Here is a 26837-nt window from a genome sequence, read left to right on the forward strand (position 1 = left end):
GCACCATTTTTCGGGTGTTTTGTATTTTGTTCTTTTTGCCCCATCCACTATGTAGAGTATGGCAAGAAGAACAAAAAAGGGTCGCTCCGTTTATTTAAATGCGTAACACTCGCTCGCTCGCTCTCTCTCTCTCTCTTTCGAAGGGGCTTTTTTTTAGGTGCTTTCATAATCGCATCGCATTAGCAGCCTAGTCTGCCCTGAAGGAGCAGCTTTTGTAATGGAATTTTTATTATCCCTCCTTCTCTCTCTCTCTCTCTCTCTCACACACACATACCCTCTCACTCTTCCTATGCAACCAATATCCCGTCAGTATTGACAAAGAAACAGTGAACATTGTTTTAATCAACTGCAGTAAAAGATATTATCCTGTTACCGTACGTAAATACTTGATACTGCTAATCGATCGATTTGCATACAACCCGATAAGAAGGGATGAAATCGAATTTTGCTCCCCCTCTCCCAAAACGCCACACCAACCATATTTCACGGTATAATTGAGCATACACGGTAGCACATTTTATTGCCGCCCGATCCGCAAGCTCAACAAAGAGCCATTGTTTGCCGAAGGTTTGTGCCACGAAACCACGTTCAGAGTTTTCTATTTAAGTATAATGTTTATGGTGCGTGCATCAACGTTTTATGGTTAATTGAGGTGGCTCCTGTTGGAAGACAAAGAAAGGGCTGCGTTGAACACCGAACGAAACCGAGTACGCACTGTGCCAGGAAGAATCGACAATTTTAACCGGAGTATCTATTCAAGTTCTTCAAGATATTGGGACGCTGATACGATCCGGTGCAGTAAAGCAACTTTCGTACAAATATCTGGGTACGAGGAACTCTACCGTCTCCAGAAACTTATAAAGTCCTTATCGTTTCAGAGCATTCGGAGGACGTTCACAAGCTTTGTCCGAGAATTTTGGGTTGAGAACCGAGACGCCCTCTTGATCGATACATCTGTAAGTTCCCGGTGGCAAGTCGTGCGTTCAGGTAATCTGTCCAAGAATAAGAGAGTTGATCTTCGATATAATCATCAGGAAAATCCAATATTTTAAGCCCAAGATTTATTCAATCTCCAAGTGATACCAATTAAAGATGGTAGAGCACATGGGCAGTCCGGTGGCCGAGACGATAACGGCGCCGGTCTTCACACGGCAGGACCGGCTCCCCGTACGTAGGGCTGACTACTTTTACTACAGGTAAAATTAAGTCACAGAAAGCCAAAAATGGCAGGCCGGGAGACCTCACGAGGCTGTAGTGCCAAGAAAGAAGAAGAAAAATATGAAGAGCACATGTTCTTTGTTTTATCCAGGTCTCCAGGAATAAATTCCAATATTCAGAATATCCAGAATTATGCTTCACGACTTCTTCTTTTTTATCTTCTTCCTCGAGAATACGACTTCAAGAGTTGTCAACCTAGCATTTTTTGATTTAAGTACATCCGTAGCCGGATTTTAAACTCTACGTAGTTGGAGAATCCAGCAAGAGAATTCTGAAGTTGTGACCTTGGGATTTGAATCGAGAAGCTGGACGCGCTGGATATTGATTACGCCCTAAATGAGATATATCTGGAGGTTCTCGGTCCTGAATCTAGGGTTTTTTTTTTATTCATAAAGAACGGCCTGGCCGTATTGCTTGAAACTAGGGTTGAGACCATTAAAAACTTCCAATTTCTGAAATTCTAAGAATTCTGGGAGTCAATATTTTCTAGAATATAAACATTGTAGATTTCATAGAGCCTCCCAAACCTCTGCGTATCCAGCAACACAAACCTAGAATATAAGTTAATCGTTCTAGAACAACATGTTCAGTTTTCTGGAATCGGGGTTTCAAATACGTAGCGTGCAGGATCTCCCAAACTCCCACCAAAAACCCCCCCAAACGTGTCGGAATAGCGAAACTCTCGGTCCCCATTCATGTGTGGTGTAGCGTACAAATTTTGGAAAATTCGCTCAAATTCCTCACAATCTGAAAAGCATGTAGGTCATGGGTGGGAAGCGGCGGGTCAGTGGTTGGAGACAAAAAAATGCAACTCCACATTAGATGCGTAACTCTGGGGAGGGAGGAGGGGGAGGTGAGGGATAAAATTCTTGCAGGAGTTTGGACGAAGCAAAAGCACTTTAGACAAGCGTTCTTTGCTTTTCTCCGTTCGTGCTCTATACACGGAGGACTTTTGGAGGAGACTCTCACATTACTTCCATTACGCTTCCAACCAATACAACTCGAATAAAAGTGAGGAACTATAGTGTTTGTCCAGTGTACGTAAGCTTTATGACGTTTTTGTCCTTTTCCGCCATTTTTTTTTGGGGTGGGGGGATTTTGTCCAGAAATTAAAGGCCTCCGCCATTGTTGTGGTAAGTCAAACAATTTCAAATCGTAAAGCGAATTACTTTACACACTGATGCACACAATTACTCTGCACGTGTGGGTGTATGTGTGCGACACACTTTCACCGTTAGGTTCGTTGCCTTGATGTCCGGTAACATTGTGTGTTAAGGTTGGCGTGGAACAGCTTTTTCAGACAACACAGCAAGAAGCGTTATTAAAACTGTCACTAATAATTTCGTGTTCCTTGCCTTGCTGCTTGTGAAGAATTTTCCCTCAGAAAAAAAATAAACCAGCTTCCAGGCAGCTTGTGCTCCAAAAAAATGGCATCCTTTGGCGGGAACGAACCAATGTACAATGATGGAATGCTTTGTGTGTGCGTGTGAGGTGGACCGAAATTGGACCCCCCTCCCCTTTCATGGGAAGGCAATCAAACGCATCCACCAACCGAATGAATGGCTTTAGAAAATGCCTTATAAGAAGGAGAAAAAAATGGCGTACCACAACAAAGCAAACAATGGCGGTCAATGTTTCTTCCGGCGAAGGAAGGAACGACCACCTGCGCCCGGGATGTAATTTTTATTACAAATGTTTCACTCAGCGACTCACTCAATCAGATTTAGTTTGGTGATTTTTTGTTGTATGTGTGTGTGTTGCCTTGCCCCTTAATCCTTGAAGCACGCAGTACTTTGGATGAATTTGCAGGAATGCCAAATGTCTAACACCTTCCAAAGCGCACCAGGAGGTCAATCAATCCTCAATCATTGGGTGGACAGTGGGATTGATCTTGGATTGCCCAGCAATACGGGGAACGAGGTCTTGGAGGAGGGCAATTTATGTTTACTGCCGTTGTCGATTTTTCACATCAGGATAATTTTTTTGTTGTTGTTGCTCCCAGTCCTAGCTCTCGCTCCGGATGAAGCATTGCCGAAGTTCATCAAAACATATGGCAACCCTTGCAGGCAGTTTATATAAATTTTCCTTTACGACCTGCTGTTTTCGGGCGTTCGATGAAGTATCGACACATGGTAGAAACACATCAAATCAAGCTGTCACACGGTAAAGGTGAAGCGTAAATGTCTAAACGAACGTTCCGGTGCAAATGGAGGCGCAGTAGTAAAGGTGGCTGAAAGATTTCCCAGGCCCGAGAACTTCAGCGCTACAATGTAACGCTACAATTAAACTTAAGTCATATATTTCAGTCTCGCTGTGCCCGACACCGACGGAAGGCGAACAACGAGCGAAAAGTCTTCCCATAAACATTATCCCCGACCGTACCGGATGGTTCGTGGATCGTCCGCCGAAGGAAATATGGCTGCTCGCGGCACGCAAACTTACCGGAACGGTTACCGGATGACCAACTGGACCGAGATGATTGGTTTGTTTGCTTCGTCCACAAAATGGTGGCACATCCGGCATGACGCTGCTTCGTGGCGGGGCGAAATGTAAATAGCGACAAAATATTGCGTTTTCCAAATGTAATGGATATTGTGCTTGGTGGTGTAATGAGACTAGCCGCCGGGAGATCTGTGAGGTTCGGGAATCCATGTTTTATAGGACAATCCGGATGCTGGTGGTATGCTGATGACTTAGATATCATTTGTTTGAGGCTCTACGCGGGAAGGAGATGATAAGCCAGAAATACGGCCCAGCTAATTGCGCGGTTGAGAAATCGTATCTCCAAAGTCGTCCAAAACCTCAACTAACTCGATTCAAATGTCAATTCTGATAGCAACTTAGATATTACGAGATCTAGGAGGACTCAAAGAATCTTGATGGATTTCATATGTAATCCAAAGCCTCACCTAACTTGGGCTAAACATTAACACCGATTCCAACAAAGCTATTACAAGTTCTGAGGAGGACCTAAGGATTCTGGATGGATCTCTTGTCATTGATACGTCCTCAACCTCAAGAAAATTAACCAAACAACTCTTTATTATCTTCCGAAAGCCCATCACCCGAAACTACTGCGAACCTCCACAAGCTATCCTCTAGAATGTCCCACTCGGAGCAGCACCACTAGCAGCCTGCAACGCGGACAGCGTCGCCAGTCCCTGCTGCAGTACGGCCGAACCGCACATCTTGTACTGCCAGATTTGTTGGTGCGTTGCCAGCCCGGCGCCACACGCGTCCAGCTGCTGGCTGGCCTCCTCCAGTACGGCAGCCACCGCGAGTGCACTCTCCGCCGGCAGGCTGGTGGCACGGTTCGCCAACACCAGCAGTACCGTCGACTTGTACTGAGCTGCCTGCTCCTCCAGCGTAAGCCCAGCACCACCGCTTGACGCATCGGGCTCTTGTGCCTAATTTTGAAGCAACAATCAGTCAGTCGTTAGCTGTAAAATGTTCAGCTTCTTTCCCGGGAAGCGTTTAGCGACATCCATACCTGAGTGGTGGCCCATATTGCTACGAAAATGACGGCTACGGATAGGATCGACTTGCGGAACATTCTGCTACGAGCGCGAAGCACAGTAGACGCGGTGTAGTGTGCTTGGGAACTTTAAACTTTCTACGGCTGTGTGCTGATGACGGGTTCCCCGCGGACACACCACTGTTTGTATGAAACTTTCTGCCAGCAAACACTTGCTGACCCCGTTCGGACGAGATCTGTAAGAGCACTTCCGGGTTAGCGTTTCTTTTCGTTAACTGTTCTTTGCTGGTGTACGCTCTACAGTACGGCGCGGAATGTGTTTCTGTGGTGCCCGGCGGGAACGTTCTCACAAACTGCTAGTTGCAACGGTATCTCCTGGAGGGATAGGGGGAAGCCGCGGTAGGAAGATACACGATATCTAAAGTAAGCGAATTAAGATCCGAGTGAAGTTCCGAGATAGTTTCCCGCGAGCGAGCAAAAACTTAATTAAATGCCACGACTTCTTTACTGCTCGTTTATATAGTGGCTTTTGTCATCCCATCACCGCCGCCCTCAGTGGCTTCTGGCACCCCCGGGGGGAGTGGTCTAGTCTTTCTGATGCGGAAGAAAAGCGCGCCAGTGCATTGCAAAGTCCAATGTTACACGTGCCAACCACGGGGAGGTCCGGGCGAGGAATTCTTCCGCGATGATAGTGAGACTTCATCCTTACCCCTTGCCGTCTTTTTTGCACAAGAATCACGGTCCAATCCATGTGACCGTCGCTGGTGGTGTATCTTAAAACCCCCATTTCGAATGGCCCAACCTTCGACGAACACAGGTCCACATGAGGGGTGCGAGCGCGCGCGTGCTTACTTCACATTAGCGCCCGGGAGAAATTGTCTGTAGGTGTTATCGCGCTATCTATTGTACTAATTGTCGTCATAATTTAAACTTTGTCGGCGAGCGCGGTTTACGGCGCTACACCCTAGCAGCAAGATGTTTTGCTATTAACTTTTGATTTGTACGTGTAAAGCTTGCGAAGTATATCAGCAGGTTTCCAAGTTGGCTGCTAGACAAGACATTCTCCCCAATACAATCACAAGTGACGTGACAGTTATGAGGACTTGGGAGTTTGCTATTCCTTAGAATTCTTAGACCAAATTTTATCTGGATGAGCTTCATCTTCTGGAGCAGTCTTCTCGGTGGCTGAGGCGATAGCGGCGCCGGTCTTCACACGGCAGTGTTGGGGGTCAAATCCCATCCAGACTACTTTGCTATGGGGAAAACCAAGTCACAGAAAGCGAGAAATGGCAAGCTGAGACCTTTCGAGGTTGTAGTGCTAATGAAGAAGAAGAAGAAGAAGAAGAAGAAGAGCTCCAACAATCTATGAGAGGTCTAGGGCCTACACCTCTTTGCTGTCTTTCCTTGACTTGATTATCCCGTAGCTGAATGGTCAGTTCTGCTTGTGACGGGTTTCGATGCCCGGTCCTGTGGTGTGCAGGCCTACGTCACTAACATCTATGCCACTGGACCTCCCCAGATAATCTTGACTATTACCGGATAAAAATTAGTCCCAGACCCCCCCATTAGCCCACCAAAAATTCTACCCCGTCTAGATGATGTCTATTCACTCCTCAATAAATAATGTGCTATTGTTGTTGTCAACCCGATTCCTTCACCTGCTCAGTACAAATATTGTGCTCGTAGCATTCACCCAGGGTAAATATTTTAGTACGCATTTCCCAAACTAGGAACCAGGCACCGTTACTGTTGACAGACGACCCCAGTGCATACCGTGTTGCTCTTGCTTCTATATCGCTAATCGACTGCAACGTCTTGGACGTCGGTGATCTGTGGGTAGACAAAACACTACCACCGACAACATAGCAACAACTCATCAAATAATCAACAAGATGGCAACAGTGGACCAGTGCGAAAGTAACGTACCGCGATAACCCACCGAACGGCTAATGCACCAGCAAACAGTTCTAATACGGTCGGCACACAGCACCGGGCTAAACGGGCACTTTCCATGGCATCCGATAAACAACTCCGACCGGTATATGTATTGCCGGTTTGCGACCGACTGCTGCACATACCTGACCGACTCCACTCCACGCGCGACACATAATGAATAGCTCCCTGGCCATTTTTGCCTTCGTGGCGATTGCTCTTGCCGTGGCCCAACAGGTAAGTACGGCAGGCACAACCCTTCAGCGTAGCAGCGTCCAAAGCATGCTCTCTCTCTCTTTCTTTTTGCTATCCCGTAGCCCGATGAACCGACCGTACTCGCTGCCGGTGGCAAGAAGCCAAATGCCGGCGGTCCTGGCGGTCCCGTAAACTTGGAGCAGCGTACCGTCGACAACCAAAACCAACTGCTGGCAACCGCATTCGCCCGCACCTTTCCCGAGGATACGCCGGCCGAATTTCAACCGATGGTGGTGGCACTGTACGTCCGCTGCCAGGCGGAGCTGGACAACTGTGCGGACTTTCTATGGGAAACACATCTGCTGCGGGAGTATCGTAACTGTGCCATGACGCAACGGCGTCTCTGCACGCAAGAGATGCAGGAGCTGCAGGCCCAACTACAGGCGATGGCCGATACGAACAACGAGCAGTTTGAGCTGTCACCGGAGGAGCAGGAAGTGCTGTCGCAGCTTGGCTATTAGTGACCGGTGCAGCAGTTGCACTAAATCTATCACAAACGCTAGAGCAAATTATATTCTAGTCGGCCATTTTTATTGCAATCGATCTTAGCTAAGTTTCCAGTGGAATGCTCTGAAGAAAAACACGATATTAAATAATAAAAAAGACACTGTCGAAAGCTTACTTGATTCATTCAATCTTCTACAACACGATCAGTACCTCACCGGTCCCAAAGGTCTGATATTTCGCTTTCCCACCGGAATGTGTCGAGCCCTTGAGACCGAACTACCTTGAGAGAAATTTTCTTCAAGAATGGAATTTAAGAAATGAGACTTCTAAATGGAAAGAAATATATTTTCTGAACATCCCCTAAATATTGAGAACTCGTCCATTGAGCTTTTTTTGTAACAGGATGTAATGGTAGGAACTTCATAAGTTAGAGTTCTCTAACACTTCTAGCAGCTCTAATCACTAGCAGAGCAAACCTGGCCCTCACCTCAACCAAGATCAAAGATGAAGGCCCCGAATTCGACAAATGTGCTGACTTTTCCAGGCTTAGAAGTCAAGCAAAGACATTATACGGAGGGCCTCTTATGATGTTCAGGTCTCTTTTAAATGGCTTCTCACGACCTAACTACTTCTGGTCATGCTGTTCTGCTTATAAGTAGATACGCCTCGGTCGCTATGAACAGGTTCTAAGCATCTGCTTAGTTTGCTTACACAATGATCTACTCCTAACGCTAACATCGAATCTAACACATAAATTGCTTCTCGGAGCTCTTTTCATTTTATTCCCGAAGTTCCCTTTTATTCCACACCAAGAAGTCATTTTTTTCCTCTGCAAACGGTCATTCTAAAAAAACCGGTAAAAAATTTCAATTTCAAATCTCACTTGCGGCATGCGTCAACTCACCAGGCACCGCCGAACTGTCAAACCCACTGCCAAACGTCAAACGCTGCTCGCTTGACCAGCAAAACAACAACAAGCTGATAACACACACTATGGACACGCACTAATTGTGTTCGCTTTCCTGTGCGTGCCCGTGTCCCGAAAAGCTGAAACAAAATCGTGCTAACAGTGCAATGCAATTAGGTTAAGGAAATGAGCGTAATACAGACCAACAACAAATGGTCTGAATGAGAAGGTTATGCTACTGTTTCCAAACGATCAACCTCGGGAATTCTGAGTGTGGGTGTGTGCGTGCGTTTATGTGGTAAGAAATTAAAGTAAGAAGAATAGAGAAAAGTTTTATGTGATCTAGTAGCTGACTCAGCATCAAAAAAGCGGAAAGTATTCAACAATCATCCAACAAGGGCTTGCAGACATCGTTCAACCCTCACCCACATTCAATTGCATTCTTAGCTGCGTCATTGCGAGTTGATTGAACCGTACGGTGGGAAGAAAACAACAACCAACAACAAACAAAAAAAAAACAACCATCGCGATGGGCAATCAGCTGGTAGCGCTGGCACCGTCTCAAATCTTCCCCGTGGAGCATTATCTTACGGGGACGTTCGAGTTTGAGCTACAGTTCGAGAAAAGGTAACTCTTTCTGACCCCTCCGAAGTGTGGTAACTGTTCTAATCGCTCCTACCTTCGTTTCAGTATGGGCAGCACACGGTTCATGAAGGTGGCCAAGGTGAAGGTTGACGAAGGTCCGGCCGTGGTGAAGGTGTTTGTCCGGCACGATCCATCGCTACCGCTGGAGCAGCATCTCGAGCGCATCGAGTACATCAAGAAGCATCTCGCAAACGCGGTCAACTGTTTACCATTCCAGAAAGTGCTGGTAAGCAACCCGGTTGCATCGAAACTCTTCTCACGAGCGCTAATCGAATGCTCTTTCCACCCTCACAGACGATGGAAAAATCGTGCCTTATCGTGCGGCAGTACGTAAAGCACAGTCTGTACGATCGGGTCTCGACCCGCCCGTTCCTCACGCTGATCGAGAAGAAGTGGATTACGTTTCAAATTCTGTGCGCACTGCACCAGTGCCACAAGCAGAAAATATGTCACGGTGATATTAAGCTGGAAAACATTCTGATCACCTCGTGGAATTGGGTGCTGCTGTCGGATTTTGCCTCGTTCAAACCAACCTACCTGCCGGAAGATAATCCGGCCGATTACAGCTACTTCTTCGATACGAGCCGTCGGCGGACGTGTTACATCGCACCGGAACGGTTCGTACGGTCGACGAGCGGTGAATCGATTCAGCCGAAGGATGGGCCACTGGTCGGTGATGGGCAGTACTACGCGGGGCATCTGCTGCCCGAGATGGACATCTTTTCGGCGGGCTGTGCACTGTTGGAGCTGTGGACGGAAGGTACGGCACCGTTCGAATTTTCCCAGCTGCTCGCGTACCGCCGGGGTGAGGTGGATATGGTGCGGAAGCATCTGGATGGGATCGAGAACGAGCGGTTGCGTGAGCTGGTCGAGTCGATGCTGAGCCTGGATCCGCGGGAACGCAAGTCGGCCGAACTGTACCTGGATCAGGAGCGTGGTATGCTGTTTCCGGAGTATTTTTACTCGTTTTTGCAGTCGTATTTGCAAATGTTTTCGACCGTGCCGGTGGTACCGCCGGACGAGAAGGTGTCCCGGCTGCACAGCGATATTGGGCAGATTATACAAATTTTAACCGGAAACGAGCGGGAGCGAAAGGATGCAATTAGCGTGGAGGAGGAGGAGGAGGAGGATGAACAGCAGGCTGGCACTGTCCACGAAGCGTCTGATGATGATGGGTTAATACTGATCACGAGCGTCGTTACGTCCTGCATACGAGGGTTAAGCTTTTGCCGTTCAAAGCTACTGTCGCTCGAAATTCTACAAGCGCTGGCCGAAAACACAACCTCCGAAACGATCCTGGACCGTATTCTTCCGTACATCCTTCACCTAGCGCAGGACGCTGCCCCTCGGGTACGAGTTTGTTCGCTCAACACGCTCACACGCTGTCTGCGCATGGTACGGAAGCTCCCACGCAGCGATGCGAACGTATTTCCCGAGTACATTCTTCCCTCGATTGCGCCGCTCGCCACCGACAGCTCCACGTTCGTGCGCATGACGTACGCGCGCAACATCGCCGCCCTGGCCGACACCGCCGTCAGCTTTCTGGAACAATCGCAGCACAGCTGCACCTCGGAAAATATGCCACCACCGCACTACGAAACGGAGCTGAGCGCACTGCACGAGATGCTGCACCAGACGGTGCTGTCGCTGCTGACCGATGCCCAGTCCGCCGTCAAGCAAACGCTCATGACGTCCGGCATAACGCAGCTGTGTGTGTTTTTCGGACGGCAGAAGGCGAACGACGTTATCCTGTCGCACATGATCACGTTCCTGAACGACAAGGAGGATCGCAATTTGCGCGGTGCATTCTTCGACTGCATCGTCGGTGTTGCGTCGTACGTCGGGTGGCACTGTGCACCGATGCTGTTGCCGCTGCTCCAGCAAGGGCTGACCGATCCGGAAGAGTTTGTGATTGCGAAGGCGATCCACGCCACCACGATGCTGGTCGAGCTGGGACTGATCCAGAAGCAGGGTACGATCGAATTTATCGACGAGTGTGCGTGCTATCTGGCGCACCCGAACCTCTGGATCCGGCACGAGGTGGTGGAGCTGATTGCGACGGCCGCCCGCATTCTGACCGCCATCGATGTGCAGTGTAAGGTGCGGCCTTCGATTGCGGTCCACCTACGGTTTCCGCTGATCGAAATCACCTGTCCGGAGCTGCTGTTGGATTGCCTGCTACCACCGATCCCGCGCAACATCTACGATGCGGTGCTGCGCTTCGGACCGGACATAACCCCACTGATTGGGGTGCTGTGCGAACGGAAAGCCGCCCGGAAGCGTCGCACGAGCGAATCGGAATCGGTACAGCCGGTCCAGACGCCGTACGGTGGTGAGCAGATGCCACCGGCCATACAGCAACTAGTCCGGCGGCTTACTACTGAAGGCCTAACGGACCAGATCGAGGAGCAGCTGCTAGCGATGAGATCGCATCTGATGAAGCTACACCACTACAAGCTAGCGGAAACGCGCCACACACATCAACCTTCCGGGCGGATCGTGCTCGATCACTATCCGGATGTGATGGGCGAGGTACAGCTTGCCGCCGACACGAAAGGACCGACGATAAGACAGGCTGGTGGTGGGGGAGGTGGAGGAGGAGCTGGTGCGTCCGATGGACTTGCTGCCGAACACGCGAAACAGGGTGGAGTGCGAGGGACACGCAAGAGTGAATCGGACAGTGCCCAAGACTGGCAGCACATGCTCAGTGCGATCGATTCCCACTCACCGTCGCCAACTTCACCAACGGCAAGCGAACTAACTGCAGCCGGTACGGTGCTGCCCGCCCCGTCCGTAGCCGCCACCGGTGCATCCGTACCGATGGCAGCAGCTGCCGCTCTACCACCCACCGCGCACCATTCCACACCCACCTCGAGCTTGGTCGAGTACAGCCTCCCGGAACGTACCACCGGCTACCAGGAACGGATGTCCGACTGTCGGCTGGAAATGGAAGCACTGGTGTCGAAGCTACGCACCCGATTCGCTACCTACCAGCGGCAACGTGAGCTCCGGGAAACGAACCAGGCAACACCACCACTTCCGCCCGGTTGGCGGCTTACCGGAACGCTGGTCGCCCATCTCGCCGAGCACAAGGCAGCGGTTAGCCGGATGGCAGCATTGAAACCTCACACCGGCTCACTGTTTGCGAGCGCATCGATCGATGGAACGGTGCGGCTGTGGGACTGCAACAAGCTAGACGGCCAACAATCGGTTAACCGATCGCGTCAATCGTACCACGCCAACACGCCCCTGCACGCTGTGGCGGCCTGTGACGCGGGCCAATCGCTCGCAGTGGCGGGGAAGGATGGCACACTTCTCCTGCTGAAAATAGACACCAACTCAAGCAAGATGGCACTGCAGCAGGCACGCCACTTCGAAGCCGATACACGCTACTCCAGCTCGAGCGCACCCGAACCGGGCGAAAACGGTGGACCGGATGATGGGCCGGTGGTGGAGATGCATCCACTCGACCAAGGCGCACAGAGTGTGATCGTGTACGCGACGCTGTACGGTGCGCTGGTCGGTTGGGATATCCGTATGCCCGACTACGCCTGGCGATTGCAGAGCGATCTGCGCAGCGGCGTCATCACCACGTTCTGCATCGATCCGTCCAGCTCGTGGCTAACGGTCGGCACTAGCAGCGGCCGGCACGTTTGCTGGGACTTGCGGTTCCAGCTGCCGATTGCGGAGATTAAGCATCCACACGATGCCCGGATACGGCGCGTTTCGCACCATCCGACCGAATCGTCGTGGCTAGTGTCGGCTTCGCAGGGTAACAGTGAGGTGTACGTGTGGAACATTGAAACGGGCCACCGGCAGCAAGCGTACTGGGCCAGCTCGAGCCCACCGCTCTCGAACAGTAACGCTTCGTCGCATTCGGTGTGTGCGCTGCTGCCGGGTGTTAACGATGGTAATCCGTTCCTGCTGACCGGTGGTACCGATCAACGGTTGCGCTACTGGGATCCGGTGAACATTGAAAACTGTGCACTCGTCGTACCGTCGGCGCGGGATTATGCACCACTGAACGTGAGCTACGAGTAAGTATTTCGACACGGGTCGAAAGCATTTTTGGTCCCATTTTTTCATATTCATTTTGTGGAGTAATCTGGCAATCTGGAAACGAAGAGATTGATATCAACTCCCATTAGGATCGTCTGCCTATGGACTTGAATATCAAGCTACATATAGCCCGGGATGAACATATAGCCCGGGAAGCCATAAGAAAAGAGCTCTTGAGATTATTAGAGCTCAAGAAGATGGAGGACTTCGTGGTACTTATCAGGAACTCCAGTCGCTTCACGGTCTACGTGTCGGCTATCCAGGACATAACTCCCTCTCAGTATAAGCCTACCATGCCTTCGGTTCGGGCTGGATCGCCTGGTGCAATTCTCATGACATGGACAACCTGGAGACTCTACAACCTCGAGAGGTCTCGGCCTGCCATTTCTGGCTTTCTGTGACTTTATTTTACCCGTAGTAAAGTAGTCTGGACGGAGAGGCGGTCTGGATGGGAGTTGAACCTCGGCCCTGCAGTGTGAAGACCGGCGCCGCTGTCTGCTCTGCCACCGGACCGCCCAACTGCAGCTTATCATGTCCTCACATTAGTTAGAACATTGTCACAGTTCCAGGAGCTAGTATTCCTCTATTCCAGTATTCCTCACAATAGTTAGAACATTGTCACAGTTCCAAGAGCTCATCATTGTAGACCAGCCACTCGTCGTATGTCCGTCCAAACTTCTTCTTCTTCTTTCTTGGCCTAACGATCTCTTAGGTCATGCCTGTCATTCCTGGCTTACTAGACTTATTGATACCGCATAGATGGATAGGCGAGTCCTCACTATTGGGGAAAGTCCCAGATGACAGCTCCTGCCGTGGGAAGACTGACCCCTTTAGGTCTACACATACGATAGACACAGTCCATGTCTTATGTCTTATAACCTCAATGATTCTCAGAGGATCGAGAGCGTAGTCGCGATATTAGCATGTCACCACATCTGTGATCGGAAGCCATATAAACCATACAACAAGGCTCTCTTCAATGAAGCGCTTCCTCTCCTTACAGATCGCGGCTCATCGATGGAACGAAGGTAATCTCGGAGATACACTGCAACAACAACAACAACAACAACAACAGCAATGTGCAGCTTAACAACAATACGGCCAACAGTAACACCAACAGCAACAATAATGCAAACAATAATGTCGGCAGTGGAGCTGCAACTGCCGGCAACAATCCTACCATGCCCGGTGGCAACAGTATCGGTGCTGGTGCGGGGCCTAGCTCCGGAACTGGTATGGGTGGTGGCGGTTCTACCGGCGAGCGGGGCAGTCGCTCGGACGACGATCACCGGGTAGGGCCGGAAATGCCCGCCCACGGGCACAACGATGTGATCAGCGATCTGCTGATGTGTCGCACGGCAAGGCAAACGTTCGTCGCGTCCAGCAGCCGGGATGGAGTGATCAAGCTGTGGAAGTAAGTTAATCCCACGTAACGAAAACCGACTAACATGCGGGAGTATTTGTATTTAGGGATTTTGTTGTTAACGATATGTTTTATACTATTTTCAACCCGGTCGCTACCGAAACGGAATAACCGTGGTCTTACTTTTTTTTCGAATGATGTTAGTGTCGATTTGCCTCCTATCTTGTTTTGTTTTACAAAACCTAGGGCAGACGTAAACAAGCGTAGGCTGCTAGTTGGTTGTTTCTTACCAAAATCTTTTTTCTTTTCTACCAATATTTTTATGTTCACTGCGGTGAGATTAGTTATCTTCTTGTGATTAGTAACCACCAGCCTGTTGAAGCTGTTTGTTTGCTTTGCCTATCGTGTTCTACCCTAAGTCCATTCGAAAATAGATTTGTTTGATCTTACTACTCTTAATTGCAACGCAAACAGTGAGAAGCCCTCAAGCTTGTTTAGAAACTGAAAATCCTGGAAAATAATATCACATCGCTAAGTTGGCGGCAGAAGAGTGCGAAAACTATCGCGGCCAAGACTACGAGATATGCGATATCTGACAAATCCCCTGATCCAGGGTAGCGACTGGCCCTAAATCGCCAACTTCGCGACACGGTTCCTCTAGAACAATTAATAATTCAAGACGGTAGCCATAACGGCGGGACAGATTATTACCCAATCAATCAGTATGCAGCGTACGCGTGCCTTTCGCTGTCGCGTGTTGCGTCACACCCATTCGCGCCCCACGCGCCACATCCCAAGAACGCATCGCAGAAGAACAACTACTAGAAGGGCATTTCATCCCGAACAAAAACTCCCCCGCAATTACGATTCGGAGTTCTTTCCAGCTCTGCCAGACTTTATAGCCTGCTTAGATCGTCCCGAGTACACCACGGAATCATAATGGCGGACTCACCAGTGTCCAAAAACTTGTGGACATTCCCGATCCATGCGTAAAAAAAAATAATGGGGGATTTTTATTTCCATTCTGGACATTCCGGTGACTAGCGTATTCCGGGAACTACCCTTTTCCTGTGTACGTGTTGGTCTCATGTCAAGAGTTCTTGGAGTACCTGGCTGAATTAGCATGCCCGCAACGTAACGCGCGGTACTGTAAGGTTCTAACGCGTTGGATATCGCTCTTGAAGCAGATGCTACTATCAACTCAGGACGATTTCTTCCTGCTCTTGACACAACCTTGACCGACCTGGCACACTATCGAACGTCGTCGTAACAGAACCTTTTCGATCCAAAAAGATCTCCGATCCGCGCTCGCTGACGAGATCGTCAAACTGTTAGAAAATGGTGTCCCCAGAACACCGTTTCCACACCAATCTCCACCAAGTGTAGAGCGTGCGGATTAATTATGTGGTATGCGCGTAAATGTCGATCATTAGTATTTGCTGCCTATACCCCCTCTCTCTCTCTCTCTCTCTCTCGCTGTCCGTCCCCGACTTTGTGTTGCGAATCAGGTACCGACTCCGATCTGGTTCCAGTACGCTTGGTAATAAAATGGCTCCACATAGTGTGTCGTTAACCTAAGCCCGAAAAGGAGTTCAGTAATTATGAACGTAACGCCCTCCGTAGACCGTGGACCTAATGAAGGATTTACTTTGCTCTCCTTCTTCTTCGTCGGCGCTAGAGCCTGGTGCTTAGAGCGTGGTGTGTAGAGCGCACGTAGAGTGCGCTGATATGAGGCGGTTTTAGCGTGCATTACTCGATTCTGGTTTTTCTCGTCCACCTGAGCGGTGTGCCTTTGTTGTGATAATATTATTTTCAGCCCATAACCTCAATAAGTGCGGTCCGTTGGTAGTGTAGCCGTTTGGCGCTGGTGTCTTCCCATGCCCGCCCCGGAGTAGGTCCCAACGTGACCTCCGCCATTAAGACGAGACGCACCCAAAGAACCACCTTTTTTTTCAGGCTTTCGGGAGTGTACTTTTAGAATGTAAGTTATGCACCGTTTTATGCTGCTGTACAATGCAGCCGCAGTTTGCCTGGAGGGCTCGCGCACCGTTCGGAATGACCGGTAGCACCGGTATCGCAGTACACCGAGCGTCAACCATAAAGCCGACCGGCGGCGAGCATTAGCTAACGAAATGGGAACCGGTTTCCCGGTTTTGATTTTGTTTGCTTCTTGTTTGTCGCCGTTTTTTTTTTTTTTTTTTTTTTTGATGCACTCGCACAATGATTCGTGCACGTGCAAGTACACGATCGCGCCCTTTCGCTTGGGGCTCGCTGGCACGGTGCCAGCGTACCAGTTAAGCCAGGCACGCTATTTTTAGACCAACCATCACCGAAAAGGGCGAAAGGAACATTGCTTTTATTGGCCATCGTTTGGTGGTGCTTATGAACTGCGCCATGTTTGATATAGACCGAACGTGTCGCACCGATAATGCAGTTTTGGACCCGGACCGGACCTGATGCGAACGCATCCAGCATCAAGACAATCAGCAGGTCAGAGGGTGACGGTGCGCACACACACGAGAACCAAGATGACCGTGAAACAGTTCAGCAGCAACAGTGCGCGTTCGTTCAACCGATTAGAGCGTTTGTGGTGTCAAACGAGAGCAAAATCGCGTCGTGTCCTTCATCTTTGCCCCGGCTGTCAGTTTACCACTGCTTGGAAGTCGAAGGACCGGCCACAACGCCATCCGTCCAACCCCAGCCAGAGTAGCGTGGACAACTGTCTAAACAAACACTAGACTCCACTCGGAAGTCAGCGTACCTTCAAGACAAACTAAACTCCACGCACTTTGCGTGCGTGCTCTGGAGCGTGCGTGCAGCAGTCCTGGTGAGCTTTCTTCCCACCGACCGACTGAGCCATTACGGCCGCACCGCCTGAGGTTTGTAGTTTTGTTCCGGTTGGAAAGATTTCCACGGCGTAATGTTAGGTTGGAAAATGTACCTTTCCCTTTTTGTTTTACTTCCGGTGCGCGATAGCAAGCTTAATGGTTTCAAGGGCATGCTGAGCTTGCTGAACCTTACCGTACTTATCACTCTCATCAGCGTGCATCATCATCATCATGGCGGCTGCATGTTTTTTGTTTATGATTTTGCGGGTTTGGACTGCGTTGTATGATTGTATGTTTGGAGGTGAGGGACACCACCGTTTGTTTGTCGTCTAAAGCCTTGAAGTGCTTGTGAAGAATTTATTTCGCATGAAGCTCCGGTGGACGAAAGTGCGTCCTAGAAAGGACCAGGGGATTCCCTGGAGATATCTCGCGCGTAGAATTGAAGAACTCTTCCATTAGGAGCATACAGTTCGTATGAATCATCAAGTTCCAGCACTGACTTAAACCTAGAAATTCCCACAATTGAAGTTGCGATATTGCTGACACGATCAGGACTCCTCAATCCTGCTCAGTAGTTATCTCCATACAATTCGCTAATCTCAGAACTCCTCAATCCGGATCGGCAGCTATCTCGCTACACTGAATCCCTCGCCAAAAGCAAAGACCTGAATCTCCAGCAAACATTGCCATTGGTGGCAAACTGGAAACATTTACAAACCAACAACAACAACAAAAAAAAAACAACATGGAGGAACAGACAAACACCCGGAGAGGTTTCCGTTATGGCGTACGAATGAAATGGCATTCCACGTGCACGATGCAACCAACGAAAAGGTGCATTTCCTCATGCCACACTGCGCTGCACACAAACACGGTACGGGGAGGAGGGGGGGGGAGGGAAGGGGCAAAGAGGTCTTCCACCTCCCGGTGGCTCCCCCTAAACGGACCGACACGCCATTTCCTCGTGAACCAGCTTGCGGGGCCAGTGCCAGTTTCGGTTCGTAGCTGGTTTAGCGCGGAACCTACCTTCAACGCTGTGGAACGCGCCCGCGTGTGCCTCGGAAACTGCGGGAAGCCTAACGTAAGCCACTTTCATTCATCAACCATCAAGCTTGTGGGTGTGGAAGAGTACTGCCCGAGTATTCAAAGATTATCCTACGGTGGAACTGATCCGGAGATCAAGAACCTAAAAACCTGAAAGTCAAGAGCTCAAGCTTGACTTCCGGGATTTGTGGTAGATGTGGTAGGTGTGTGCGGAACTCGGGAACAGCTGATCGTGGCGAATACAAAAGAGGTGGATCTGCCTTCCGGAGATGCGTAGAGTGGGAGAAACTAGTCAGGATAGCAGAACCACCTGACCGCTAGCGGCCGGACGACCTCTGTGTGCGGAGGTGAATAGTGTAGCTGCAGCGCTCCCCTTGTTGGTCACTGCACTGTACACCGTTTCAAGGTCATTGCGACGCAACGTCACACGCAAGAAGCAACACGAGCATCGGGGCTGCGATGCTGTGACGCATCAACGTTGGCACTGCCCGAAAGGATCGTACCGGGATTCTCCAACGCGAGTTTCCAACGCTGCTGCTGCGACTTGAGCGAGCGTGAGCAAGCACGCCGCCGCGCGAGAGAGCGAGAGAGATAGAATGTGATAGAGAGAGAGGCATCCACTTGATCATCACATCCCTATAAAAGCTCACCGCCCGTACGGTCTGATCGTGCAGAGTACCGTCTATCCTTCGTGCGATTAGAAGAACAAGCGAGGGACCGATCCAAACAACAACAACGAAAAAACCGCTTGAGTTAACGATTCTGAGAACGATCTGTTTGTGAACTGAAGCTCTAGCATCACCAAGCAACGTGGTGTTCGTACTGCAATCAAAGCGTTTCAAATTAGCGCCCTCGAGATTTACGGCTTCTGTCTGCTGGTGGGATCAACCGTCAAAACAACCGCAGAGTGGTGCGATCCATCCGTCTAGTTACTGTGGCTGGAGGAATCTGAGGTCGTGCAGAGGTGTGTTACATCAACGACCAACTCTCGCGAACAAGGTGTGAAGCCGTCACGAAGCAACCGTAAGCGGACAAGCCCCCCATCGTGCAGCAGTTGTGAGGTCAGAACTTCGGATATGCACAGAATGTACACGGTCACATCAGTGCGGAGGTTAGTGGTGATGGCCATGCTGGCCCTGCTGGTGGTCCTGCTACAGTGTCCCGCACCCTGCCAATCGTCACCGGTGATGCTCGACAAGCTGTTCGGCTTTGCCGCCTATCAACCGACCTACTCCGGCGGTGGTTACGGTGGCAACCAGTACGGATATTACGGTGGTGGTGGCGGAGGATCCACCAGCCACACCGGGACCGGATTCGGTGGACATCAGCGGGCGACGGCCAGCTCCGGTCACAAGCGGCAAGCGAAGGGCCGTGACTACAAAGACATCTGTCGGGTAGTTAACCCGGCACCGTACGCCCTACCCGGGAGGGCACCATATCCGGCCGCTCCCTTCTGTCCGTACTAGTGTAGTGTGTGTGTGTGTGTGTGTGTGATTAGGCTTAAGTACACCGTGACGTAACGAGTCAGTGAACGACATACAGCAACGTGATCTATTACCGATTAGCTTAGACAATTATTTTATAAAGTCCGAAGATGTCGTATACCCGCAAAAGATGGCGTTAAAGATGGAGGAAGCATTTTAACTGCTAAACTTGTGCTAACATACCATACCGAATACTGTCGGTTGCTTCCATCGTGGATCTTTGCAATAAATGCGAAATACGAGAGAAAAAAAATGGAACATCAGTAATCCAGTTTTGTTTGTTTCTAGACTTTCAAGCGTGACAATGCCGCTGCTTGAAGTAATTCATTTGAAAGAAAAAAGTGTTTTAAGTTCCCTCAGCTACAGGGTATATGAAGTCGAGGCAGTCCGATATTGTACATTCCGAAGTATGTATGTATGTTGAGGTTTATCTTGGTCCGGATCTATTGTTGTGGCTATGGCTTCGATGGGGGTTGATTTGTTCCGGTTGTCTATTGTGAGTCCGGACTGAAACAAACAAGCACAGTTATTTGGACAGTACAAACATGAATTTTTCTGCGTGCTATGCCCTCCAAGTAGCCCAGCAATGATACAGCCCGTGATCGACCAAGTCAACATCGAATTCAAAAGCGAACGGCGAATCCCACCGCGCAACAGCAGAAGTGACTCCACCGTTTACGAGGCTGTACCCGCCGATCACTCCCAAACCCAGCGCCAACACAGGTGGACCCGCTGTATCAAAGCTGGAATAACTTGCAGCACACTGCTACAGACGAAAAAGCCTGCCTCCTTTTAACGGCAGTATGGAAAGCACCCTCGAATGCAACTGCTTCGTCAACGCATCACCCGTTGCACAACATAAAACACTTAAGACAAAGACAACACAACGAATAACAAAAAAGGAATGGCGGATATGGATTGGAAGGATAATGAGGAAGCGGAATCAAAGGATGAGACCGTTGTCTCTGGTTGAATCGGAAGATGAGCCTCATGTAAGCGAGGTCTTTGGTCGTCAACACTTCTCTAATCTCTATACCCGGTCGTCTGCCGATGCTCCCGACTGTGCTCAACAAGGAGGGTCTTGCGGTTTCAAACTCCACACAGGACCACAGAAGGTGATCCACATCGTGAAATCCGTCACCGCAGGCCGCACACCTTCGTCTGAGCCAGAGTTATACGCTGCAGATGAGCATTCAACGCGAAAGAACTCTTGACATACTTGGTCGAAAAATCAATCGTAGAATGCAAATGGCGCTCTAAACCTCGTCAATAAATAATAGGTATCATCCTAAAAACTTCTGCTTTTTCTTGGCTTATCGATCGCCCTTAGGTCATGTCGACTGTAAATTTTATAGGGTAGTCTTTGTGTTTAGTCTCGGGGGTTCAAATCCCATCAAAACCGCCTCCACCGAGACCTCTCAACGTTTTAGTGCCAAGGAAGGAGATCTGGCCTATGGAAGGACTATTGACAGGGGTCGGGGATAGGGACTCGATTTCTCAGATTTGCCCGGGCTCAGGGGTCTTGGTCTTGGTTCTTGAGTTTATTACATGCCTACTAGACTAGACTGGTACACCACCACCGTAGGGAAAACGATCCCCCGAGGATTAGGGGATTCGATCCCGGGTCCTGCCGTGTCGAGATCGGCACCGCTATCACCACGACCGTCGGGCAATCGAAGTCAAAAAGCTAGATTCCTGATAAAATATATCGATTTAAGTTTATTTCTCTTAAAAGACGGATATGATTTTCTTCTTCTTTTCTTCCCCTCAATACAACCAATCGATGTACACTACTAACACACCGAGTGGGAATTAATAAAATATGGGAGGGTATAGGTATCGCGATACAGAAATCCTTTTCGTTTTTGTTTCGTTTTAACTATCACAGTTGATGAGAGACACAATGAAAGTGAGAAAGAGAGAGAGAGAGATAGATTGTAAAGGGTGGACATTTAAAAATGGGATCTCATCTTCATGCTTTGCTTGTGTTTTGTTACAGTTGGCACACACACACACACACCCACGCACGCATTATTCGCACAGACAATCGCACGGTAGTTTGGGCATTTTGTTTGCCGGCCAGGGCAGATAGCCGGCGGTCTTAAACACCCAATAATCGTACGACACCTTGCAGACGAGCGCGACCAGCAGCATAATTTCGGTCGCAATCAGATAGTAGATGTAGTCGGTCCAGTCGTGCTGCGACTGGCAGAGCTTGCTCTCCTGTATCGTAACCAGCTGCGGCAGGTTCGTGTTGCCCTCGCAGAAGATGTTCTCGTGGTCGGGCACCTGCGCCTTGCGGCTGAGCAGCCAGTTTTTGAACCCTTTCGCCGCGTTACAGTCGCACGTCATCGGATTGCCCTCGAGAAAGATGTACGAGCCGAGATCGAGCGATTTGGTGAAGATGTACGATTGGACGGTTTTCAGCTTGTTGCGCCGGATCGAGAACAGCGTAAAGCGGGAAATGAAGTCCATCCCTTCCAGATCGCTCAGCGAGCTTATTTGATTGTCGTCGGCGTGCAACCGGAGCAGCGATTGGTACGGGGCCGTATTTAACGCCTCGAGACTGGTAATCTGGAGGAGAGAGCGAGAGAGAGAGAATCTATTAACACTTCCCAATTCGGCGGGGGTTAATAGTGCTGCTAATTTACATTGTTGTTCGAGATGTTGAGCGTTACCGTGCCGGCCGGCAACCGATCGGGAAACTTAGTCAACCCGAGCCCGGTACACGCCACACGCGTCGTGATCGTTTTCCGCTCCGTATTGTTCAGATCGAAGTTTAACCGGTCCAGCTCGCAGGTACAGTTCTCCGGACATTCGTCCTGCACGCGCTGTATCGTTTCGAGCTGATGCAGCGGCAAACTGTCCGTGGAGTTGAACCAGTTAAAGGTGCGGTTCGTTAGGCAGAAGGTCGATTCCGGATCCTTAAACTTAACGCCACTCTTCAGCGATTCGAGCAGCGATTTGCACAGCATCCCCACATTACCTCTGGCCGGGGAGAAAGAAAAAAAAAACGGAATCGTCAATAAGAAAATCAAACCCCCTAAAAACTTCCCCCCAAGCTTACCGTATATCGAGCCGAAACTTCCCGTTCGTGGACGGTATGGTGGACAGATTGTTGTACGACAGATCGAGCATGGTAAGGTTGCGCAGTTCGCGAAAGGCGCGCGGCTCAATCTCGCTGATGTTGTTGTTCGACATGTTCAAACACACCGGGGACGAGAACCGTGCAAAGGACGTACTGATGCGCTGTATCGTACCGTCGGTAATGGCGAGCGAAAGAAGCGTTTTGATGTACCGGTTCGACACGTTCAGGGCTAGCTCGCGCACGGTCACGTTACGCATGTGCAGATACTTCCAGGTGGCCGTTTCCGGTGCGTTCGTCACGCAACCGATCGCCTTATTGATGTCGGTTACGTTGCAGCAGTAGAGGGCGGCTGGTATGAGCGGATCCACGCTACACTCGCAATCGTTAGCCTTACGTTCTGCGCACAGGTCCGGCTGCGCATGGTAACATTCGATCGACGGTGTGGCTGGGACGGCGGTGGCACGTGCATTGCTGGACGTTGAAGCGACCACCGGGGCAACGCCCACGCCGTTCGTTGTACCGGGCGACGTTGCTGCTGTGGACGACGATTGTGTCGTGCTGCTGCTGGTGCTGCTGGACGTACTGCTGGTAGCTGTGGTCGGTGGCACGGTAGATGAGGTTGTTGCCGTAATTACGCTGCTGGTACTGGTGGACGAACCGCCGCTTAAGCTAACCGTAACGCCACCGATCGGTAGCGAAGAGGAGACGGGCGAACTGCTCGATGCCATCGGTACGGTGGCAGATGACTCCGTAGCCCCATTGCTCTCACCACCTGACGGCTGATGGTCAACGGTCGGCGGAAGGTTGCTAAGATGAGGCCCAACGCTCTCCGGCATCGGTGGTTCACCTACGGCCGTATGCATCGGTGTCGTTTGATCGGCACCCTGCGACAGTAGTGGTGGTAGGTCGGTGTACAGCACGTTCGTACTGGCAACATTATCACCGACGATGCGGCCTGCCACTAGCAGCGCAAGTTCCGGCACGCTGATACTCAGTGCAAGCAGAAACAGGACCACATTCCTTCGCGCGTATCCCATCCCAGTGAAGCCTACCGGACGAGAGAGAGAGAGAGAGAGAGAGAGAGAGAGAGAGAACAAAACAGAATCAACAATAGGGACGAAGTTTTATGATGCGATATTAAGAAAGTGTCCCTTAACGGAAACGAAGGCGCTGTCGCCATTATGCGGTGTTTGTTTATCATTTCTAGTAGGTAAATGCGAGAGTCTGTCCCACCAAGCCATGCCTTTGTTTGTTCTGCAATTAGCGTAAAACTAGAGGGGGGAGGTTTGGGTGGTTTTGAAACCTGAAAGGCAAACCACGTCGCCGCGTTGTCGCGTGCCGATTCGTTGTCGCACTTACGCACCGCGCGCGCTAACTAATGCTAATTCTACATCAAATCGCCAACAATTTCTTACCAGTAAACGGTGGCTGATGGGGTTACACTGGAAGAAAGCGAGCCGTTTGAGTCGTGCTTGTGCTATGAAAACGATTGCCTGCTTGCCGGTAGAAGATTTAAGGGGAGTGCGTGTCTAATGCTGCATCGCGTCCGTATGCAGCATCAGCAAGGGCTGCGGCGAGTGAAACGGGAACTTGTCGATCTCGGTGTCAGGCCATACCGAGCGCTAAAATTGGATATCATCATATATAGATTGGCGCAATGCGATAGGGGGAGAGTTCTAGAAATCGGATCGGTCCTTTGTTTGACTCCCTTTTCTCGGGAATCGGTACTTACCGCTACGCGGATGTTGTGGACCGGTGAGTGATGACTCTAACCAGACGGGAAGTTAGTGTTTGCTTTGATTGTGGTAAATTTTCCGATCGGATTTACGGCGACGGGGTTGGTTTGATTGAAGCGGATTGAATTTACATAAAGAGTGCAACAGAAACAACAACAACACTTGCTTGATCCGATTTGACAGATCGCTCTGCGCAGCACTTGCCGTAATCTAATGCAGGGGTGTCAAACACGCACGGAAGGAAATTAGAATTATAATTGGTTTTTCACTTTTTACTAACACATTTTTAAATCACACATTCAGCTAAGAACTGTTGTTTTTTACGTTTTCTGCACGTTTTTCCTATAGAAAAGAAAATGCGAGTATCCAAGACGTTTGACGGTCCTGGATAGGGAAGAGACAACTACTAGAAGAAAAAAAAAGTACGAACGATAGGAGGGTCATCATCAAGCTGATAGCCCTTATCGCACTGCTCTGCACGACCATGAGATGAAATGCACACGTTTCGCTAAGAAAACGATGATATATTTTTTCCTTCGTCGTAAAAACAAAAATCCCCCTCAGCTCCTCACATTCTCCACACAAGTCACAATCTATTTTCGTCCCCATCTTGGCTAGCTTTCTTTTGGGGAAATTTCTATCGGTCAACTGCCAACTGGTCGCGATGATACACCACGCAAATGCGCCACCAACAAAACACGTTGCAACTGATGCAATGCAACAGCGTGCGAGACTAACGTACCTAAAAATTCCGTACCGAAGACAGCGACTTTCGCAGTATGAATGACCGGTTTGCGTGTCCTGCCGTAGCTGGCTAACCGATTGCGACGATTCTATTTTCCGCCCCGGTGGAAAGGCGGCTTATCGATCCAGAACCCAACCCTGGGTGCTTACTTTTTAGATTCCAGCAGCTCGCTCGATGTTTGCTTTTTCGTACGGTTTTGTTTGCGTCTGTTCGCTTGCCGGCCGGACCAGACACACGCCTGTACCTAATTATGTTGCCGGTGGTGGCGGTAAGCATATTGACTTTGAATCATGTTTATTGAAGGTGTTCCCATTTTACGATTAAGACATTGCGTAAGCAGGATGCTTGGTTGGCCCGCAAAGGGGGTTGATGGGTTCTGCGACTTTAGCTTTGCCAAGAATAATATCACATGGGTTGGGAGAGGGACGAATTGAAGCTCGGGAGAACTGTTGCCTTGTTGTTTTTTTGTGGTTAAAGTTAAATCCCAGGAAAACTAGCTGGTGTTTTGCTGAAGAAAGCTGATGTTCTTCTGTGGAACCTTCCATTTTTTTTTTTGCTGGCCAAATAAAATCAGCTGGTAAGCAACCCCTACTTACTCTTGCAGTCAGGGTTTGCAGTATCACTCCTCACGACTTTTTTTCTGCTACAAATAACGGTTGCCGTTTTTCCAGCTATGGGAATTTGATCGTATCTCAGCTATTTCCTAGTGCCATGCATGTCAGCGGATGTCCTTCAACTGCACCGAACTAGGCGATCCAGCCTTTTAAGGTGGCTCAAACGGTTTTTGCCTGGCTGGGTGATGGAATCAGCTTTGAGACTGCTTATAAACAACTGCACAATCGAAACAGTATGCCAGTTTAGCGGCAAACGATCTTTGTGCATTATCTGTTTGGTGAAGTTGGCAAAAGGTTTAAATTCGGATATGGAATTAGAAAAGCGCTAGCATGTGATGTTAAGCAGCTTGTGTTTGATTGTAAAAGATGTTTGTATCATTGAAGCTTTCTCTAAACAAATGAATATACTCCAATATCCAGAATATTTGAAGAATTCTAGTCAAATACTGTGAAGAACGTTTTTATTTGCAATTTAAACAGAGCGAAACAGCTCTAAGTCCGTTGCGTACGTGGAATTCGCTTTATCCGTGCTGGTTTAGGCTTGTTTCCGTTTTATCCGGGGTGACAACAACAAACCCAAACACAACAGAATGACATCACGTCAGAGTGTTAGGGTTTGTTGCGATTCGTCCGCTAGCTGCTGTGAGGCTGCATTAAATTCCATACAATTATCGTAAATCATTCATTTATACAGGTATCATTACTGCAATCAACTCCCAGCTTAAGTGCAAGTGTGTTGACGTGAATTTTGTGTCTCAATCTCAATTGCAGAACAAAGCCTTGCCGGTTGCGAACGATTTTTGGGCGGGAACGATGACGTCCCCGGTGCAGGCGGAAGCACTGCGGTCAACCGAAACGGACGGTTCGAAGCTGACGACGATCGTTGGCCAGCAGTTAAACTATTTAACACGCACGGACGAACCCAGCTACGATGTGACGCGCTGGGATATACTGCTCACCTTCATCTCGATCCTGTTCCGGCTGATCAGCATCAGCC

General features: G+C 49.6%; 5 protein-coding genes across 10 annotated transcripts; 3 read left to right on the forward strand and 2 right to left on the reverse strand.

The window, feature by feature from the left end:
- Positions 1-4233: 4233 nt before the first annotated feature.
- Positions 4234-5189, reverse strand: LOC118515657. Its single transcript, XM_036062044.1, has 2 exons — positions 4709-5189; positions 4234-4625 (listed from the first exon to the last, which is right to left on the reverse strand). Exons 1-2 carry the CDS (start codon positions 4769-4771, stop codon positions 4317-4319), a joined length of 372 nt encoding a protein of 123 aa, XP_035917937.1. The 5' UTR covers positions 4772-5189; the 3' UTR covers positions 4234-4316.
- Positions 5190-6703: 1514 nt separating this feature from the next.
- Positions 6704-7501, forward strand: LOC118515641. The gene is made up of 2 exons (XM_036062043.1): positions 6704-6862; positions 6943-7501. Exons 1-2 carry the CDS (start codon positions 6803-6805, stop codon positions 7339-7341), a joined length of 459 nt encoding a protein of 152 aa, XP_035917936.1. The 5' UTR covers positions 6704-6802; the 3' UTR covers positions 7342-7501.
- Positions 7502-8279: 778 nt separating this feature from the next.
- LOC118515673 (phosphoinositide 3-kinase regulatory subunit 4) lies at positions 8280-26800 on the forward strand. Of its 3 annotated transcripts, XM_036062046.1 has the most exons (6): positions 8280-8532; positions 8682-8861; positions 8925-9105; positions 9174-12916; positions 13942-14352; positions 26612-26800. In XM_036062046.1, the coding sequence occupies exons 2-6, from the start codon at positions 8764-8766 to the stop codon at positions 26655-26657; spliced, it is 4479 nt and encodes a 1492-aa protein (XP_035917939.1). In that variant the 5' UTR covers positions 8280-8532; positions 8682-8763; the 3' UTR covers positions 26658-26800. The 3 variants fall into 3 exon arrangements, with proteins under 3 accessions (XP_035917939.1, XP_035917938.1, XP_035917940.1); XM_036062045.1 differs by having other exon boundaries at positions 8280-8861; XM_036062047.1 differs by lacking the exon at positions 26612-26800 and having other exon boundaries at positions 8280-8861; positions 13942-14772.
- On the forward strand, positions 18125-19924 carry LOC118515915 (putative glycine-rich cell wall structural protein 1). The gene has a single exon (XM_036062078.1). It carries the CDS (start codon positions 19250-19252, stop codon positions 19637-19639), a length of 390 nt encoding a protein of 129 aa, XP_035917971.1. The 5' UTR covers positions 18125-19249; the 3' UTR covers positions 19640-19924.
- Positions 21350-25361, reverse strand: LOC118515721 (protein halfway). 4 transcript variants are annotated; one of them, XM_036062057.1, is made up of 7 exons: positions 25065-25208; positions 24806-24887; positions 24478-24691; positions 24161-24367; positions 22725-23793; positions 22309-22645; positions 21350-22231 (listed from the first exon to the last, which is right to left on the reverse strand). In XM_036062057.1, exons 5-7 carry the CDS (start codon positions 23780-23782, stop codon positions 21689-21691), a joined length of 1938 nt encoding a protein of 645 aa, XP_035917950.1. In that variant the 5' UTR covers positions 23783-23793; positions 24161-24367; positions 24478-24691; positions 24806-24887; positions 25065-25208; the 3' UTR covers positions 21350-21688. The 4 variants fall into 4 exon arrangements, with proteins under 4 accessions (XP_035917950.1, XP_035917949.1, XP_035917946.1 ...); XM_036062056.1 differs by lacking the exons at positions 24806-24887; positions 25065-25208 and adding an exon at positions 25224-25361; XM_036062053.1 differs by lacking the exon at positions 25065-25208 and adding an exon at positions 25224-25345 and having other exon boundaries at positions 24478-24887.
- Positions 26801-26837: the final 37 nt, after the last annotated feature.

Source organism: Anopheles stephensi, chromosome X, assembly GCF_013141755.1.
Source record: "Anopheles stephensi strain Indian chromosome X, UCI_ANSTEP_V1.0, whole genome shotgun sequence".
Taxonomy (NCBI): Eukaryota; Metazoa; Arthropoda; class Insecta; order Diptera; family Culicidae; genus Anopheles; species Anopheles stephensi.